This window comes from Centrocercus urophasianus, unplaced genomic scaffold (genome assembly GCF_019232065.1).
Source record: "Centrocercus urophasianus isolate 14NV4802_14NV808 unplaced genomic scaffold, USGS_Curo_1.0 seq_19, whole genome shotgun sequence".
In the NCBI taxonomy this organism is placed as follows: Eukaryota; Metazoa; Chordata; class Aves; order Galliformes; family Phasianidae; genus Centrocercus; species Centrocercus urophasianus.
Window position 1 is genome coordinate 8,671,811 of NW_024884744.1, and position 18,579 is coordinate 8,690,389.

General features: G+C 40.3%; 1 protein-coding gene across 4 annotated transcripts in view; it reads right to left on the bottom strand.

The window, feature by feature from the left end:
• The window catches only part of ARMC9 (armadillo repeat containing 9), a 55,791-nt gene that overhangs the window by 24,267 nt on the left and 12,945 nt on the right, over window positions 1–18,579 (bottom strand). For 2 of the 4 annotated variants that reach the window (XM_042820304.1, XM_042820302.1), the window contains 8 exons: window positions 12,954–12,989; window positions 7,023–7,057; window positions 6,180–6,291; window positions 5,150–5,242; window positions 4,112–4,202; window positions 3,075–3,198; window positions 1,659–1,798; window positions 800–876 (listed from right to left, as the gene is read on the bottom strand). In XM_042820304.1, the coding sequence (XP_042676238.1) occupies window positions 800–876; window positions 1,659–1,798; window positions 3,075–3,198; window positions 4,112–4,202; window positions 5,150–5,242; window positions 6,180–6,291; window positions 7,023–7,057; window positions 12,954–12,989 (708 nt within the window). The remainder of the gene's footprint in view (window positions 1–799; window positions 877–1,658; window positions 1,799–3,074; window positions 3,199–4,111; window positions 4,203–5,149; window positions 5,243–6,179; window positions 6,292–7,022; window positions 7,058–12,953; window positions 12,990–18,579) is intronic. The other 2 variants (XM_042820305.1, XM_042820303.1) reach the window with 1 other exon arrangement.

Consider the following 18,579-nt stretch of genomic DNA (forward strand, 5'->3'; position numbering starts at 1 on the left):
CAGTTTAAGAGATAAAAAATCCTCAAGATTCAATTGCTGGATATAGCCACGAGAACCCAGAGTCCATACTATGCTTTAACCAGACATCCCTAGACAACTCGTATTATTGTAAAGGAATCAAATTCTGCCACTTTATGATATCAATTTCAGTGAATCTTTGTTTGCATTTTTCCTTGAATTCTACCCCACGGTTAAAAGAAATGCATCTCTGCAGGGACAGCTAAAGCAATGTGTTATATAAGATAATTTTATCAACCATGTATTGAAAACATCAGGTAGACATAAATTATCAATTTTAGTACTCGCATGCAAGCATGTCTGGAGAAAGAAAAGAAACTGAACCACAAAATGGTGAAGTGGCAGGTTAAACAAAATGGTAGACAGGAAGATATTAGTCACTAGTTGCTTAAAACATTCCTTAAACCAGTAGCAGTTTTGTTTCTTTGTACCTAATACTTTGCATACCCTGAACCACATATTGTTCAAACCAGAAAGGATTTGATATGATATTTAAATAGCATCAGAAACAACAATCAAAAATGCACATGGATTGCATGCTAATTAGGAATAGAGGAGACGTTCATTTCTGCCTATCAACAGGCGTTGAAGGAGGACATAATTACATCCAGAAAGATCAGTGTCCAGTGAAATCAAATTAACATCACTGTGAATTTTAGGACAACGTCAAACAACTTAATTAACAAATGAAGTTGATTTCCTTCTTTACACATTTCTTGAATGCCTAAGCTTTAATTTTCCTTTTCACTTTTTCCTTAACCTGAAGTTTACTACACAGTACCTCCTGATTCTCATGGCCAAGAAGATCAGAGAGAACTTTGAGTACACGGCCTGCAATCCTTGCACACATTTTCTTCCCTGCAAAGGGAGAAAGCATAAGCATGCTTAAAAAAAAAAAAAACAACAGATCAGAGCAAGCTTCTTAATAATCTCTCAAAATCAGTACTAAATATAATTAATTTACACGGAGCAATACTGTTCCTTGTTCCTTCCAAATGTTGCTCAACATAACTGAGTGAAATCAGTGGAGTTCCTTCAGAGTCATGCAGTGGTAATCGTGGACAGGATGCAACACAAAGGGATTTAACAATGGTGTTACTTTGCTTATACCAAGCAGCCACTTTTTCATCCTTGTCTTACTTTCATTTTTAAGAGGAAATTTATTTTAAGCTTCTTTTAAATCTCTCAGGCATAGAAAATAACACTGTATTCCTCTGTGGAATCTCTGCACTGTCCAAGTGTTTCCTGCAAGCATTCCACTCCGCATGCTGCAGGGTTAACTCCTTCTAATACTGATCAAGTCAGTTCTGACTTACTTTTATACAAACAGATCTCTTATCAAGCACCCTTTGAAAAGCAAACCTGGAATGTAAGAATGGCAGTTCTCACATGCTGATCTAAAAAGGAATTAAATCTTGGAGAGTTCCATTGATTTTGATCAAGCTCATCTCCATAGTCCAGGATTCTTCAGAAAGAGATGGACTCAAAAGTACGGGTTATGACACCCAAATATCACTGGTTATTTGGGTTTCTGCTACTAGTTATGGTCACTTTGAAGAATCCAGGAATACCAATAGAAGCTTTCAGGATCTTCCCTATTTATTTCTTAGAATAAAGCTGTAATTCAAAATGTAATATACCTGCACTCCTCAAACAAAGATTCATGAACAAGGCAACAGAATATTCTAGTGTGTAATCAGAAAGGCTATCTGTATCCGCCAGGACATCAGCCAGCCAGAAAATGAGCCCATCCTTGATCATTGCTGACTGCAGGGCACGTCTAGAATGAAACACAACACACACACAAAACAAATGACAACATAAGTAGCTTCTGAATACATTTAACTAATATGAGCGCATTAAAATCGTACTCCATCTACCTGCCACAAACTAGCTTGCCAACAAAATATAAACTACAGGAGAGCAAAGCAAGAAAGCAAGTGAGCACCTAATCCCGCACTGAGAAAAGAAAAAGAAAGTCCCTCATGCCAAGTGTCTGACATTAACATTCTCTAAGGTGAAGTGTTACTTGTTAAAAAGTTAAAAACTTTCAGTAATGAAATTTTCAGTAGATTGTTTCACCAAAATGCTGCTGGGCCCTGAAACTCAAACTCATCTGTACTATCAAACACTGCTTTAATAGATAAATCCTTTTCTCTGAAACTAACTTATGATTTCAAGCAGTAGGGTATGAAGATTCATTCTATTTCATTTCAAGTATGTATAAGATACTATATGAGGAAGCAGTGTGTAAACTCATACAAAGCACATCTACCTGTGTTTCATCTACAGGAGATCTGCATGAAGCAAATCCAAAAGCAGCATTCATTCTTCAGCAAGTCCAAACAAACAAAAACAGCAAAGAAACTAAACAACACAACTTACGGTTTTAATTTAGAGATAGTGTGACTGAAAACAAGAACTAAACACTCCTTCCTGTATTTAATTAGCTATTCGGAGCTGAATATGCCACCTGATTGCCAGAAAACAGAAGTCTAGGTAATACTTGCTTGATAAATGAGAATAACATCATGCATCTTCCAGTATTTGCACGATATTTCTTTTGCAATGGACATTTTGAGTCAGAGTGCTGATGCAGAAGTAAGAAACAGAACAGCCTGTGCACAGACAACCTCAGGAAGGAGGATTAACAGTTTGAGGATGAAAACCCTGAAAAATGTTTGTAAAGAGGATAACAAAATGCAAGGGAATGTAAGCCAGCTGTTTGTTTTTTTCCCCTCCTGTGTGGGATCTTCACAACTTTCTACATTAAGACTTTCACTGCAGTTGCTCAGTTAAGGAACACATACAAAAGCACACACAGCTACGGCAGGAGACGTACATTTACTTGTGTCTTGATAGCTGGTAGGAAGTCAGGTTAATTCAGTCAGCAAAACTGAGTTCTCTATAATAAATGACATTGCTTTCATCAGCCATCAGAGGGGCTGATGATTGTTATGGGAAAATCGAGCGCTTTTCTTTCCTCCCTGAACAGAGCCCAACTTAGCCCGCATTTCCTCTCCTGCTGTCACCACTGCATGCTGTGCTTTCATCACCTGAGGCTGAATTTCTGCAGAGCCCCCAGAACGTTCTCCCATGTAAGGGAATCCTTGTCCTCAGTTTTCAGTCTCTCCTCCAGCATTTGCAGCAACACTGGGTTCTGAGAAAGGTAGAGACGACCTGGTGCAAAGAGCGATGAAAGAACAGATGCTGAGATACTGATGCATGACAGAAAAGTTTCTTCTCCTTGGAAGACTAAGCTGGATTGACCTCCATTTTTTTTTCCTGAGGAGACACAATGTTGTGCCAAAGCCCAAACAAACCTGCACAAATGAGTTGTAGCAGAGCAGCCACTCTCCACCCGCTCGCAGCATTAGAGGTCCCCAACCGCCCACTTAGTACCTGTGCTTGCACCACACAGAATCCACATGCTCTCTGATTTATCAGTTTTGTATATTCCAGAAAAAGAGCAGACACATCCAAAGAGCTCAGGAAAGTTAGGTGCCTTATTACTATTGACTTTAAAAGCAATTTCAGTTCCAAGCAATAGTTAACACTGAACCAAAGGCTGATCTGGGACAGGCAGAGATACACAGCTGCACATACGCAACCAAAGAGGGAGCAGTGATGCACAAAAATTTATTCAGGTGAGGAGCAGGAAATGCAAGAACAGTGGCAGTAAGGACCACCGTGCAGCCTCGTAGCAGGTCTGCCTACAGGCACTTCAATCACTAAGGAATATTCCTTCCCTTCTTCCCTGCCCCATTTTTTAACCCTCATAAAGAGGCTGAAGACTAAGCTGGGTAAGCCCCCACACAGACCACAGACAATCAAATGACAACAGAAATGGTGCATATGCAATGTCAAAAGGAAAACCTTCCAGGTAGTGAAAAACTCTTCTGAATGCATGTGAGAGCAAATCCCCAGAAAAAGGGTGCCAGCAAGGCTCTACATTCCCACACACAGTGAACGCACTCATGAAGTACTTGTGAATCAGTTTTATATGAAAATGCTTTTTCTCTCTATCAGTGTTACATGAAAATGGTTTTGCTCTCTTTTTCTTTTTTTCTTTCCCCTGCAGAGGATCTCTTACCTTCTGCCAATGAAGCAAAAGCATTGATGAGCCTTGCCATATACTGTCTGACTACCTCACTCTTAGACTGCAATAATTTAAGGACACTTCTCTGAAAAAGAGAGCAAATATTAATAACAGCACACCAAAGCAGGTAAAAACAAACATAAGTTTTCTATAACACCGTGAAATTTTCAGTAAATTTGCAAAGCAAACAAGCATGGACTGCATACTGACATCTTTAAAATTGTTAATAGGATTTGGAATTTTCCACTTCCTCTTTTTTTTTTTAAATCTTATTTTGGTGCAGGGTCAGGGGGAGGTCTGAGAGAGAGGCAGAAAATGAACAAATAAGCAGAGTACAGCTGCTCAGCTCAGTCTGTTAGAACAGCATGGTGTAGGGCGAGAATTGTAATGAACCAGCACTGCTAAAGAGGAAATCTAAAATTAGTCCATGTAAGCTCATCAGTGAAGTTAGCAGTTTTTTGGTCACTAACTGAATGTTCATGTCAGCTGAATAGAAGTGCTATTTCTTGACAACTAAGCAGCTCAAGAACATAGCAAGACCACCACCTTGCAAACCATTTTTATTCCCTGTTTTACACATAACTCTCCTCTTACAGAAATTTTCAGGGAGGAAAATCAGATCACTGATTGATTAATCCTTTAACTTTTCTAACAGTACAAGTTACTGCTGCAATGACAAGGTAGGACGCAGGCCCACTGCTTCAAACAACTGGGGACCCTCAGAAAAGTAACCTTTATGAACAAAGAAAACTGTTTTCACACTTGACAGCAACAGTACTGGAACATGGTGAGTGAATCAACACAACAAACCATTCCAAATTCACCAAAATACTGTTGAATACATGCACAATCAGATATTCTGTAGAGGTACTATGACCAAAGTGTTAATTCACATCTTATCAGTGAAACGGACTGAATGTTTTATCTAACAACACATCAGCACTCAAAAAGGAACACAGCATCTCATAAGCACTTCACAGAAAGAAATCAGCAGTATCACATACAAGGAAGAGGAAGACTATTCCAGCTGACCTGACACTTGCTGTGGCAATCTAAGAGGTCATTACTGATGTAAGCCTGCAGGACAGTATCCCTCTGTTCTCCAGGATATGAAGTTGTCAAGCGCTGAAATAAACAAAAACATCAATAAACCAGACAAATAAATCAATGGTAGGGTGAATTGATGACCACAAGGTTTCAAAGCTGCTGATACCACATGGCTGAAAATTAATTCTTTTCTCACAGGGAGAAGGAATTCAACCTCAGTGATCTAAGGGAATGCGATGAACTGCCCTGAGCTCGGCTTAGTGATCCATCACAGAACTGTTCCTTGGAAGCTGTAATCACTGTTTCTACATGAAGGACACAGCATTATGTCCCATGAAGTTAAAAGCCCTTTCAATAACTACAGATGCAGTGCTTTTCTAAAACACCTCAGAGTAGTGGGTTAGAGGGACCGCTGGTCTGACCAGGAGGTGTTGCTTTTTTATTTGATATGTGAAAACAGACATTGAAGCTTGACCAGAATTTCACTATTACCATCTTTCACGTCTGTCACAGTGAAATTGTCAGCTTCCTTTTCAGCAGGAAAATTATGCTTCCTGTTGTCACCTTTAGTTCTTCAAAAATATTATGAAGTTATCTGAGTTAAACAAAACTGTAGGCTCCTGTAGAACACCTTCAGCACAAAGGGAAAGTACCAGTTAGAATCAGGTAGTTCTTTGATACAGCAGTACTTAAGTGAATCTGAACAGAGCAACACATCGAAAATGTTGTTTTAGGCATCAGCTATTTCTTTGAAAACCATCAGAAACAACTTCCACTGAAGATCCCAGGAATTCCTATCTGGCTTTTCTCAAAGAGAGAGAGCACTGCCACATACACACACCTACTGCCAGGGCTTCCCTCATCATCTGAAGACCATCAGCAAGATTCATTGACAAAGACAAATGTTGCCTATAACAGTGACCAGCAGAACAATCACCTCGCCCACAAGATAGATTTTAGTTCTAGACCCCCCCAGAAGAGACTGATCTGTTTCTACAGAAGCCATCCTACTCACCCAGCGCAGAGCCTGCAGTAAGAAGGCCTTGAGACGATCGTTCCCCGCAAGCAAATCTTTCTTCAGCTTCTCATAGTCCAAAGAGGGCAACAAGGGCACATCCTGCTTCTTCCTACAATACAAATAGGAAATATATTGAATTTTGACGTTCATCCAAACTCCTTATTTGGTGCAGATGATATCACTGATGTGTCAAGAGCCAAAACAGGACCTTTGCTTCAGGAAAAGGGTCTCCACATTCTTATACATTTGTTATTTTTATTACCATTACCATGTTAGAATAAACAACTTAAGACAATGTCTTGAACTTGGGTTTTCTTCCATCTTAGATGCAGTTCACTTGTCATCACAATCTGCAGACATTAAACAGCCAGCTGATGGTCTGAGCATCTTAAAAATCTCTCACCTCAGACACATTATCTCTACCCTAATGATAGCCAACATTTCCTAAGTTCAGCACTAAAAAAAAAAAAGATCCCAAAGTACACATAAAAAACACCCTACCAACTTACCAACTCCCCTTTTCCCTTGATTTGTGAGAAGCAAAGCAATTCCAACAATAGGAATGTATGGTGCGGAAACAGTACAGAAAACAGAGCAAACAGCTCCCAGGTGTGGAGTGACAGACTTGTTGGATTAGCAACATCCTGCTGAAATGAGGATGTTATTGAACCTGCCCACGAGAAGAATCCCAGCACATAGTGCCTGCATGCAATGCTCACTGAGATTACTGAGAGGAAGCATGCAGACCGATTCCATTTGCAAATGACAGGCAGGGCACTTAGGTTTACCAATCCCTCCTCCTGTTTTTTACAGTTATAAATGCAGCTCAGCAATACTTACACAGGTGCCAAAGATGCTCTTAACATTGTGGAAGCCTGGATCAGAGGAAAAAAAAGGAAATTGTAACAGATGAGTTCAAATTTCACATCGGAACTATTATTAATGAGGTCCAGAGTGCTTTCTCTCACTGAGGTTTGCAGTTCCTTTCATATAAAACCTATGTTGCTATTTAGAAACACAGCTAGAAACGACTTCAATACTTCTCTTCCCTTTCCTTCAAAGTAGTTAAAAAGTTTAAATCCCTTTTTGTTATGATCTATCTGTGCTGTCTGCACTGACATACTCCAAAAACTCACTTCAAACATTCAAAAATGCAGAAAAGGGAGAGATGAGAAAATACTCTCTGAAATCCACTGAGGAAGATGAAGACCTTTTTCATTGTCTCTTGACTTCAAAAATCTTAATACCTTAACAGTGCAATAATTTCCCAGTGGAGACATACCATGCATTTCACCCAAATGCAATTTCAATACCAATTGTCTCAGACTTCCTGCTGCTATTAAAATATACCTATACACACAGCCATAAATATGTAAAGAAAAGCCTACTGCAGACAGAAGGGATGTGGGACAACATGCCATTTCGCAGAGGTTCTGCCTAGGATAAGCTCCATTTAAGCCTGGATATTTCTGCTTTACTGCAGCGTGACTCAAAGCAAAGGAAGGCACCACTGCTGCACCAGCCAGAGCTTAAAGATGTCAACACCATATAAAAGATGTCTTGTTTAATAAATATTTCTTTAGCTAGCACTAACTGTGCTTCATATTATGCATTTCAATGTCAACTACACGCCATGTTCACAGAATATTCTGTGTCACCTTTTGTGTCGGTCTCACTACTCACTTTCTATGCAGTGTCTCGTTTCCATTTATGACTGCAAAACCCACCTCCTCTCCTAACCTAGCCTCTTTCAATGGGAGCTGTATAATCAGAGTCTATTGTCAGATTTAAAACGGAGGGTTTAGCAGACAAAAGGCATGCAATGCCGCAGAGAATACTGAGTTACACCAGCTGACGTCTTCACAAAGCTCGTGGGTATTCTTTGTAATAGAAGGAACTGCTCTCTCAGATGTGAAATAAGCTTATACACACATTAGGAAGCATTTCATGCTATGTTTCAGTCAATGAATGACTGGTATACAATAGATAATTAATAGGTCATGCACTGCAGCATTAACCCGTCTTGACAGCACTCCTCACATAACCATCTTTCTCAACCAGCAGAGAAATCTTTCAAAATATCATATATATTTCAATTGTTTTCCCCCCACTTATTTGCAATCATTTTTCTTAGCGTTTCAGACCCAAGAGCATCAGCCTAGAACCTCACAGGGTGAAGGCTTTCCCAGCCCTTTGGTGTTCCTGGCAAGCAATCTGGACACGGTTTGTGTTGCTTCAGGTTCGATTAGGCAAAGCAGACAGGAGGATTCTCAGGGCTGGCTGGTCCTTCACAGCACCTCCATTCAACCTGACTGACCGTGGGCAGCATCACTAGTAAGCAAAGATAATGCAACCAAATTACAGGCAGAGACCTCCTTTCTTCATCTGCCTTTGCACGATTGGAATTAGACATAAGTAAGCTAATCTATATCCTTACAGTACGGCAAACTGCATAAGAAATTGGCTGGAGACGTGTATAGCTCTGACTCAGCCATCAGAAGCAGACAATATTTAAGTGTGTAATTTCCTATCTCTAGGCCCTGATTTTCTTATCCAAAAAGGAAGGACACAGGCATCAGACTCTCCTGTGAGCTCTTCTTTGAGATCTACCAATGAGAGGCAGCATGCAAGTGCTACAAGCTATTGCTTTGCAATTAAACAACCAAACATTCACGGCACACAAACACCACAAAAAGGAAAACAAGAAAATCAGTACTTGATTACAGCTGGACTAGATGATCCCAGTGGTCTCTTCCAACCTTAATCATCCTATGATTGTGACACAGAAACTAATTCTGCAAAATAGCAACAGCTGATACAGCATAGTGACAACTCCACTATTTCCTAGTTTTGGGATTTATGTAGGTCTGTATTTTAAGGAGTTGTATGACAAGAGGAATTGCTAGGGAATTATATTGCTTTCTGGTCTGTTCTGGAAGCTCCGCCATCCAGTTGTTCTCCTGGAGCTTGCAGGGCAATGACTGTGGGGTCTGTACTACTTTGGGACAAGCAACAGAGGTATCCCTGAGAGGTGAGCCCCATGGGCCCTCCACCTGCAGCTAACACACCATTTAACACTTCACTTTAACTCCTGCTCGTAAGCAGGGAGCTCTTTCCCCCCCTCACAGAACACCTTGTCCCACTCGAGGGGCAGGGTGCACATCCACCACAGATTTCCCTCCAGGCTGCACTCCAAAGCACGTGCTCCTCAGCCTCCCATCTTCCACAATTCACAAGGCAGGTTTTTTTTTTTTTTCCTTATTTATTTCTGTTTCATTTCTCTGGTACCGATCAGAGACATCCCAAATCTCAGGATATTTACCTGGTTAAGCACCACGACACCATCTAACCCTCAAAAGCTCTGTTAAGTTCTACTTCTTGACTTGAGCATTACATTTAAAAGGAAAAATCACACCTCAGGCACAGCTGGGTCCTGCAGAGCAGCTCCTGGGTTTAATTAAAGCAAGAGCACTTTTAACACAACGAAGCCATATAATCTGGCCAGCATAAAAAAGACATTTCTTCACCAGTACACAGCAGCTCCAAGGCTAAGCTCTCACACATACTATTGCTGGCAGGAGTGTCAGCGCAGCCTTCATCTTCTCAACACACCCCTACTATAGAAAGCAAAAGCAAGAGATTCCCAGCAACAAAAATCCGCCCTGTTACAAATTCAATAACAAAACTCCTTTTGTTTAAGTTCTTTGCAAATCTTTAGCCGAAAGCTTTTAAAAACAGGCTTTCGTGTTGTAGATGAATGTGAAAACATGAAGTCTTCTACATTTTTAGGAACTAAGGGTTACATTTAAATGAGGAAAATTTTCATTTTTTGTCTCAACTGATAAGAGTTCGGGTTGCCTTCTCTAATGAAAGCTGGCAGAACAGAATCCTGGTTTTTGATCCACACGGATCTTTTACTTTCTTGTTGTTAGTTCTTAAATCTACATGCTGAACCCTCACATCTTGTCACTTCTGTGGCAGTAGTGTCCAAGTTCTAACTGCATGGTGTTTGTAAGAGAGAAAGCAAGGGAGAGTATTTGGGTGCAGGAAACTTGGATTTATTTATAACAACTGCTTTAAATAACTGCACAAGATAAAGTGAAGCCATTGGCACTTTGCATTCATAGCTGTGACTCTGCCAGCAATAAATTCCTACTATTCTCCAAGGCTAGTCAAACCATTACATTCTTCATTTCTAGGTGATGAATCCAAGGCCACAGACTGAAACTCAAGCAGCCAATGGCGCTGTGAAAAGAGACCTTCCTCAATCTGCATCCAACACTCATCTCCAGACAATGCCCACATCAGCCAAGCTTTCATAGCTCCTTTTTATCAGCAGTTTCTCAGATTAAAATGATTTGTTGTCAAGAGATATTTTAAACTTAGTATTTCCTCCCAAGCCCTTTTCCTGGTCTTATCAGGTTAAATATTTATCCAACTTTCTGCCTAACAAGTGCTGGTCAGGGAATGATCATGGAGAACATACAGTATATGTGACTTACGTGCAATACCCAACATCAGTTTAATCTCAAGCAAAATACTTTTCATGCAAAATCATTAGGCAGAACCATTTTTCCATAATTAAACACATGCAGAAACCAGGTGTCTTAGGGAAAGAAGAGAAACAAACAAGACAACAGCCCAAGCATTGCTCATTCCGGTAGGATCACGAGGTATGACTTATTGTTGTGATGTTTCTTACCAAAGCCAAACCAGGTGCCATATTAAGCAAAGCAACTGTGTCACAGTGCAGATAAGCCACAGATGGCAGCCCGTCATTTTTGAAAGAAGCGATGCTTGAATATGAACAGCATGGAATAAAATAAAGTTCAAAGGGAAACATATTATATCAAAATTTATAAAAGAAAACAGATGCATTTCATCTGCAAGCCAAAACCACATCTGAGCTTATCAAATGCTGCAGCCCCACGTTCAAACCAACTCCACTTCACTAATCGATGTGTACATTCGTAATGTGCTGAATGTAGCTGAAGCTAAAGACCAGGTTCCGACCTCAGTTACCACTCTGAAAACGTGCTGTAAGGATTCACTGTAAATGCAATGCAGATTCAGAATTGATAATCAAAGATATGTGATGGATGTGCAAAGAGTAGAAGTTTGATCTAAGGTGTACATACCACTAGAAATCACCAGTGAATGCTCAGCTCATTTGTCACACGCTAATGACAGGAAGACTGCTGCATGCAGCTTAGCACTGCTCAGGCACTGAGCTTGTGTAAGCTGGCAGGTCTCTACTGGGGTCACGCAGATTTATTTCATAAGATCTGCAAATGTTTTAAATTATTTCTTCTCCTTACTTACACCAGAGATATGCTGTTATGAAAACTTCCTACTTGGCACAAAAAATAGCTTCTCTGAGAGACATGAAGTGTGCATAAAAAAGTCACACTGTAATGCTATGCAACAAAGCAACGACAACAGATGACAGAAAAATAATGCTATATATAAACAGTAAGGAGATGTTAGAGGAAACCAATCTATCTATTCAAGAAATACCCCAAAATTAGAGTCAGACTGCTTAAAAAAATTATAAACAATTCTGCATTGCAAGATAGTACACTCTGCATTGTACAAAATTGTATCTTACTAAGGCTACCTGTATAAAGGCAGAACTTTTCTTTAGCAAAGATCATTTCATTCATGTCCTCACATCTATAAACAGGTTTTCTCAATCTTGAAACAGATCACGATGAAACAAAACAGAATGGTGAGCACCCAGCAAAGGGTGGCCAGTAGTACCTCTCACACTTGCAGTACCAGGGTGCTTGATACAGGTCATCTTTTAAACACAGATGAACATGTATTCTATATGTCAAAAAAAAGAAGCACATAAGGAATAGGCTGTTGCATATGGTGATTGTTTCTCCAAACAAAATGGCATTAAAGTGGGAAGTGAGGAACACATTTGAAATAAAGTTCAGTGATCCTGGGAAGGTCAGATCTTGTTTTACTCAAATAAATTAAAAAAAAAAACCAAAAACAACAAACCAACAAATGTGGGTGATTTTAAACAGAAAATTGATCGGCATTTTTTAGAATTGGTGTCAATCACCTTTATGATTTGATTACATGTTGACTTACTTAGAATTGGACTCATTTCCTCTCTTTGCAAAGAATGCACTGGGCGGAATTAGATTCTTATGGCTTATTTGTAATATTGCCAGAATACAAGCCTCCATCTGGGTTACAGAAGTCACAGGCAGCACGCAGAATACTTTTGCTTTTTTGGCTTCTAACGAAAAGGGGCCATTTTAATTGCACGGAAAAAAATGATCATCTCTAACTGCAAATCAAAACTACAAACACATAAAATAAGCCACACCTCTGATAAGCTGTGTTATCTCAAGCACTAATATCCATCCACCTGTTTACTCAAAGGTGTTGTGGGATCAGGTAGCGTTGGCACACTTCTAAGACCTCGCATTATATACACTGACGTTCACATGGAAGAAACAATTGCTTTCTGTACGTTGTAAAGAAGCTGTGTTTCACGTAACAGTTGTGGACAAAGCTGATCTTTTGTTGACATGCCGTGTTACACATATTCCAAAGCCATAAGGTTACTGAGAACTTCTGTTCTCCATGCACAAATACCAAGCCTTGCACGTATTTTCAGCAGATATAAACCATACAGTTAATGTAACGATGAGTTAAAATACACAGAAAATGGTTACATGTTGTGAAATGAGATACAAACAGTGACAGATTGCAGCAGGCAATGTGAAAGGATATAAAGATAGAGACACTTACATATCCGTCATCACAAGGGCTCATAGAGCAATGTCCCTTTATGGGCAAACAGGCACACATTAAAATAAAGAAGATTAAAAAAAAAAAAAAACAACAAGTTAACAGAAATAAATCACAGAGAAATGCACAGTCCTTAAAAAAAGTGATTAAAAAAAAATGAAAATTAGCTAAGGATTAACAGACCATTAGCTCTATAAGGAAAAGTATACCCACCTTCTCCCATTCCACAAACCTGTGTGTTTTAAGACTGAAATCAGAGTGCATCACTTAGGACACACTCATGCTCTCCTTCCAATACCTGGTGAACGTACCAGTCTGCACATCACTCCATCATAACTGCTGGTTGGAACAGCTGTATGCCAAGCACTGCCACATTGCTGTGGATCTACAAATTCTGTTGTTCACTACACTGAAGCAGCTAAAGAGATAAGTCTCAATGGACATGGCTTTCTATCAGAAGGCCTCAGCTTATGAGAAAGCAGCTCTAAATTTTATCCACACTTGCTTTGGCTGGAATTTCTCACCATCACTTAACAAAAGCCAAGAGAAACAATGTGAGGTGTTTTGGGAATGTTATCTATTCCCCATCCCCAAAGGTTCCAAGCCTACATTAAGGAAAAGACTCTGAAAGGAAACCTACAACTGAGTTACTAAGGTAAAAATCAGACGCGATTCATGGTTTGCGCAGTTCAGTATAAACATGCCATGTTCTCTTTACTGAGACTAAGACACTTAACTGATTTAACCCAGAACAGGTTAATATATAAAAAGAACAGTTGAATTCCCTGAAGTGAATGAGTATTTTAACTCTTACAAACACACACACAGAGTTCCAGGCTAAGACAATTTAAATTTAGCACAACAGATAACAGAGGTAGAACACAATGAGTGAGCAAAAGGAACCATGAGATGACCTCTGGTGTGATGAGATGAAATTTCACCAAATACATGACCTGAGCCAATGAAAATATCCACAGGCATCAGGACAAAGATGATACTGAAGGACTTGAGGATGACAACAGGAAAAGTTTGTGGAAGTCCCTGCGAGTGACAGCACCTTACTTTATAGGTGAAGCAAAGAAGATGCAGTTACATAGAGGAAGGCATCACGTACTGTGTCAGCAGAGGAAAAAACTTGTCTTTGTTCACATTTAAAGGCAGGTTTGTGTCTTCTCATATATAAGCAACAACATATATGAATCATCCCATGGACAGGGACAGAAAATAAATACATACTTCATCAGAAGAAAAGCTTAGACATTCAAAACTTACTACGGAGATTAATTCAGCTAATTAGATCCACAGGCAAACATAATCAGACTGAACAGCAGCAAAAACATAATGAGTATTAATTCTATTCCATGACAGAAGAACAACATATGCAATCAACTACAAAGCTTTCTAATCACAGAACCTCTTTCCAGTGGGTAAGACTCATCTTGACAGTGATGGAGACTGCACATCTGGGGAAGTACTCCCAGCTTCCCCTTCAACCCAAAGTTCAGAGATTCTTACTACATTAACCCTAATCCAAGAAATTTCAGGATGGTGTGCACCGTATGTGAATTGGAAAATCTATGCATGGGTTTAAGACTGAGCTCCTGCTTAACAGCTATGTTGGATCAGGACAGAAGATCAAATCCAAGCTGGTAAAGAGAAAGAAACTGCCAGGTTTCATGCTGTGAATTAAACTGACACACTTGCAGGCAACAAAAGACTCCAATCCATGCTTCTCACTCATCAGACAAATCAACATTAAAAGAACAAGAAAACTGAAGTGCAGAGTTAACTCAAGTATATTACAAATAAAAGGGAAAGTGTCAAATAAATGCTTAAAAGAATTAATCTCAAACTTATCCGCTGTTACCCACATTATTTCCTTGCCCAAACATTATGAAGTCAGAAATCTGATTAAGTCTTCAGATGACTGTTGCCTCAACTTGTCAGAATGGGTGCTCCTGTCCTGAAATCCAGACATTTTCTGCTCCAACAGCTCTCCTGGCCTTCCTATCTTCCCGTACAGGAGCACACATGTCAAATGACATGATCAAAGATGGGGATAGCTTTCAAAAAAGTCTTATGAGAAAGTAAGACCTTACAAAAGCCTTAGAAAAGTCTCCACCTGTAACAGTGTACCATAGCCTCTATCCCCCTATCTGCATGCAGCAGATGCATCCTGTCACTGGGCTGCAGATCAGGCTCAGCAGCTCACGAGGTTGCAGAGCTGGCAAGAAGCATACAGTTGCTCAACAAAAGAATGAGATTCAAGCCAGATCATCGGAGAGCCCAAAGCAACAGCCAACACCAGCCACCCTTACTGAGTAAGATTTCATGGATATGGTTACACTGAGAAAGTCTCTTGCTTGAGAAACATTACTGCCTCGAAGCCTGTTCTGTAAGAAAGACTGGTGCTGGGATTTGTTCTCCTGATGCGAATTTATTGCAGTATGAAAGTGACAGGCCTCCGCTGACAGGAGACAAAGCAGGAAGCTGATGTTTGCACAGGAACAGCACACACTGGTAAGTGATATATACATGCTATCTTTACTGTACCTTCAGAGCCTGAGACGTCATGGCTTTATATCACACAATGCCACCTCTCAGTGTCATGTCCCGCCTTTACCCCCAGATATTACAAATTGTTCACCAAGTACAATGCACTGGGAACAAAATAAATTTTACAGATAAGTAATGCTACCAAGGATATAATCCAAGGCACACTCTTTAGTTTCCTTGGGCAGTACTTCATGGTGATTACGCAGGTACAGTCCTACTTCCCAGCGTATCCTAAAGCTACCAGTGCTGCAGCTGATCCAACAAAATACACTGTCAAGTCCAAGTACACATCTCACAGTATGATGCTACAACCTATTAGAAAGAGAATGTCAGCTGTGCACTAAGTGGCAGACCTTTAATTTCAACATGACTGCAGAATGCCTGTTTGCCTGAAAAGCAAAGCAGACTCTTTCCCTCCTAAAAACAGTTTCTAAGTATTCCTGTGCAAGATATACCTCAAGGGCAGACATTACAAACAGAGCAAATAAAAATTGCGGCATCACCTTCTAATTGCCTTTAAAATATTCTGTACACAGCTAAGGCATGGCTGCGTACACATTCCTCAGAGCAGCACTGAGAGCTTCAGCATTTCCTGCTCTCAGCACTTGCTCCCAATCTTGCACTGTCCCAGGTTGAGCCAGCACGGCTGGGTGAACACAACCATCCCTTCTTTCCAAACTATTTATTGCACACCTAGCCAGCCCCTGCATTTTGCCAATATAGCAACCTAATGGTAAGGATGAGCAAAGGAGCTGCCCCTCTCACTAGTCTCCTCCACCTGCAGTTATACAGGTGACTGTCACTTCAGAGCAGCAGGGGTTCTGTGAGATGGAGTAGCTGGAAAGACCACACTTCAGTGCCTCTAATTGTAAGCAAAAAGTGATGGGATCTTCCAACACAAATCCAGCACAGATGCTGCACCTCATGCTACCACTTTGTCTGGGTCATGATGACTCCAGTCTTATTCCCAAACTTATGTGAAACTACTGAAGTGTAGAACAATAACATCTAAGTGTGTAACAACGAGGCATTTGGAACGGCTAATTAGAAGTAATGGGAAGCCTTAGTGACCCAGTGGCAAACAGATCCAGTATGGCTTTCCGTCCTTCCCATCTGGCTTCACAGATCAACAGAGGCAGGGAGTGCTCAGAAGTATTTTGGGGCTATATATATTTATTATAATTGTGTTTCTGCATGTTTGCTGTTCTTGTATAGAAACAGAACTATTCACATGGGAAATAAACAAGAAAGTATTATCAAGTAGGATAAAAGGATAAGATGGAGGAATCTGGTTATTATGCAGTTAAGTTCTATAGTGAAGACTGTGATCAGTCCTGTCCCTACAACTTGGCTAATGGCTCAGATCGCTTCAGTATGAGAGTCTGCTTATAGAAACAACATTTAAATTTCAACCACAGGAGCTACTATAACCTCACTGTTAAGGAGTGACCTGAACCAGTTGAGAAACCCTTAATCTAAACAGACTCAGTGCTATAGTTGTCCTGGTCTTTCCCTAGAGAACTTTGATGGTACAACAACTGCCTCAAGCAGTGTGGGTAGGGGACCATTAAGATGCACTGAAATAGTTATGTTAGTAAAATCTAGTATAAAAATACTCAGCTGTGCTGAAAGAAGATAGCTTTACTCAGCTTAACCCAGCTAATTTGGGATGAAAAGGAGGCAAAATTTACTTTCAGGTGAGAAAACCCACTCCAATCAAAACTTCTTTCTCTGACCCGTCTGCGTAGCAGGAAATCACATTAAAATTGCCATGTTGGCATAAGTGCAGTGATAAATGCATTTCCAGAGTACAAAAGCTTTCAGAGACACTTTCAGAGAAGCAGGAGCAAACAAACATGATGTGTACGGCTGACAATCATTTCAACACTGTTTAGTAGAAGGAAACAGATGAAGAATGGTGGAAAGAGATTCTGAACAGTCACCTAATCTGCCCTGGAAGAGCAGCCAAGTGTCAACTATTTCAGGTAAATCTGTTTGGCTATCTTCTTTTGTTCTTACAAATGGTGACAGAGGTTTCCTCTGACACTCTGTGTTCGTAAACTGTTGCTTACCCACTTCTTCAATGATCACTTATTGATCTTAAACTTTCTTTCACAGAGAATAAAACATATGTCTAAGCCTAAAGGCCACAGGGCTGCAGAAGGAAAGACATTTTTTGCTAAAAGCAGCATATGTGATGGGGAACAAAAAGACAAATGTAGTTCACTCAGCTTTTATTGGCAAAGGTATGGCTTCAGCCACTTCCATGTACCATGCAGTGGATGAAAAGAGAAACTGTCAACTTGCATAGGGAAGACAATTTGCCCTGTGCCCGCAAAAGGGTTCAGGAGATCAGAAGGTCATCTCATCACACAAAGAAGCAACTTGAAAGTGCAGAAGAAAAAGGGAAAATCTTGAAACAAGCAAAAAAGCAGGAACTCAGAGAAGAAGGCTGCACCAGGTGACAATATGCAGGTGAATGGGATACAAGAAGCATCATCTTGGAAAGCTGCTGACAGGGAAAGTTGGAAAACCTCAGAAAACTGTTTTTTTAAGAAGAAAAATTGGAGGAGGGAGGTTATAATAAGGCACAGATGATGGTATAACCATGCACCAAGGACACAGCGTTTATCTGAGAAGAATTACATACAGTCCTTAAAGCTGAGGTAGCTGACACAAATCCTGGCTCCTTCCTGAACCCCTGGAAAAGCAGCCTGCTAGAGCTGCTAAGAGTGCATCGCCTAAACACACTGCCAGGGCAAGATGTGAGTTCTGAGCATTAGCAGTGAAGGAAGGGTATGTATGTAAACAGAGAAGGAAGGAAAAGAACCAGGCATCCTGATTCACTTATTAGTAAGATCAAAGATCTTCAGATATGGAGCCAAGCCCATCGTGTAAATCAACAAGGTGGCTTAGATTGGCCTTCTAAAAACTATTTCTTACAAAAACACAGTTCTCCCTTCTGCTGCTTTTCCTCATGTGTTCCCACTATTCTGCCTGATGCTCTTTCTTTGGATGGCAATCCCAATTTGCTCTGGGGTTTTAGGAGAGTCCCTCACAGCAGAAGGAA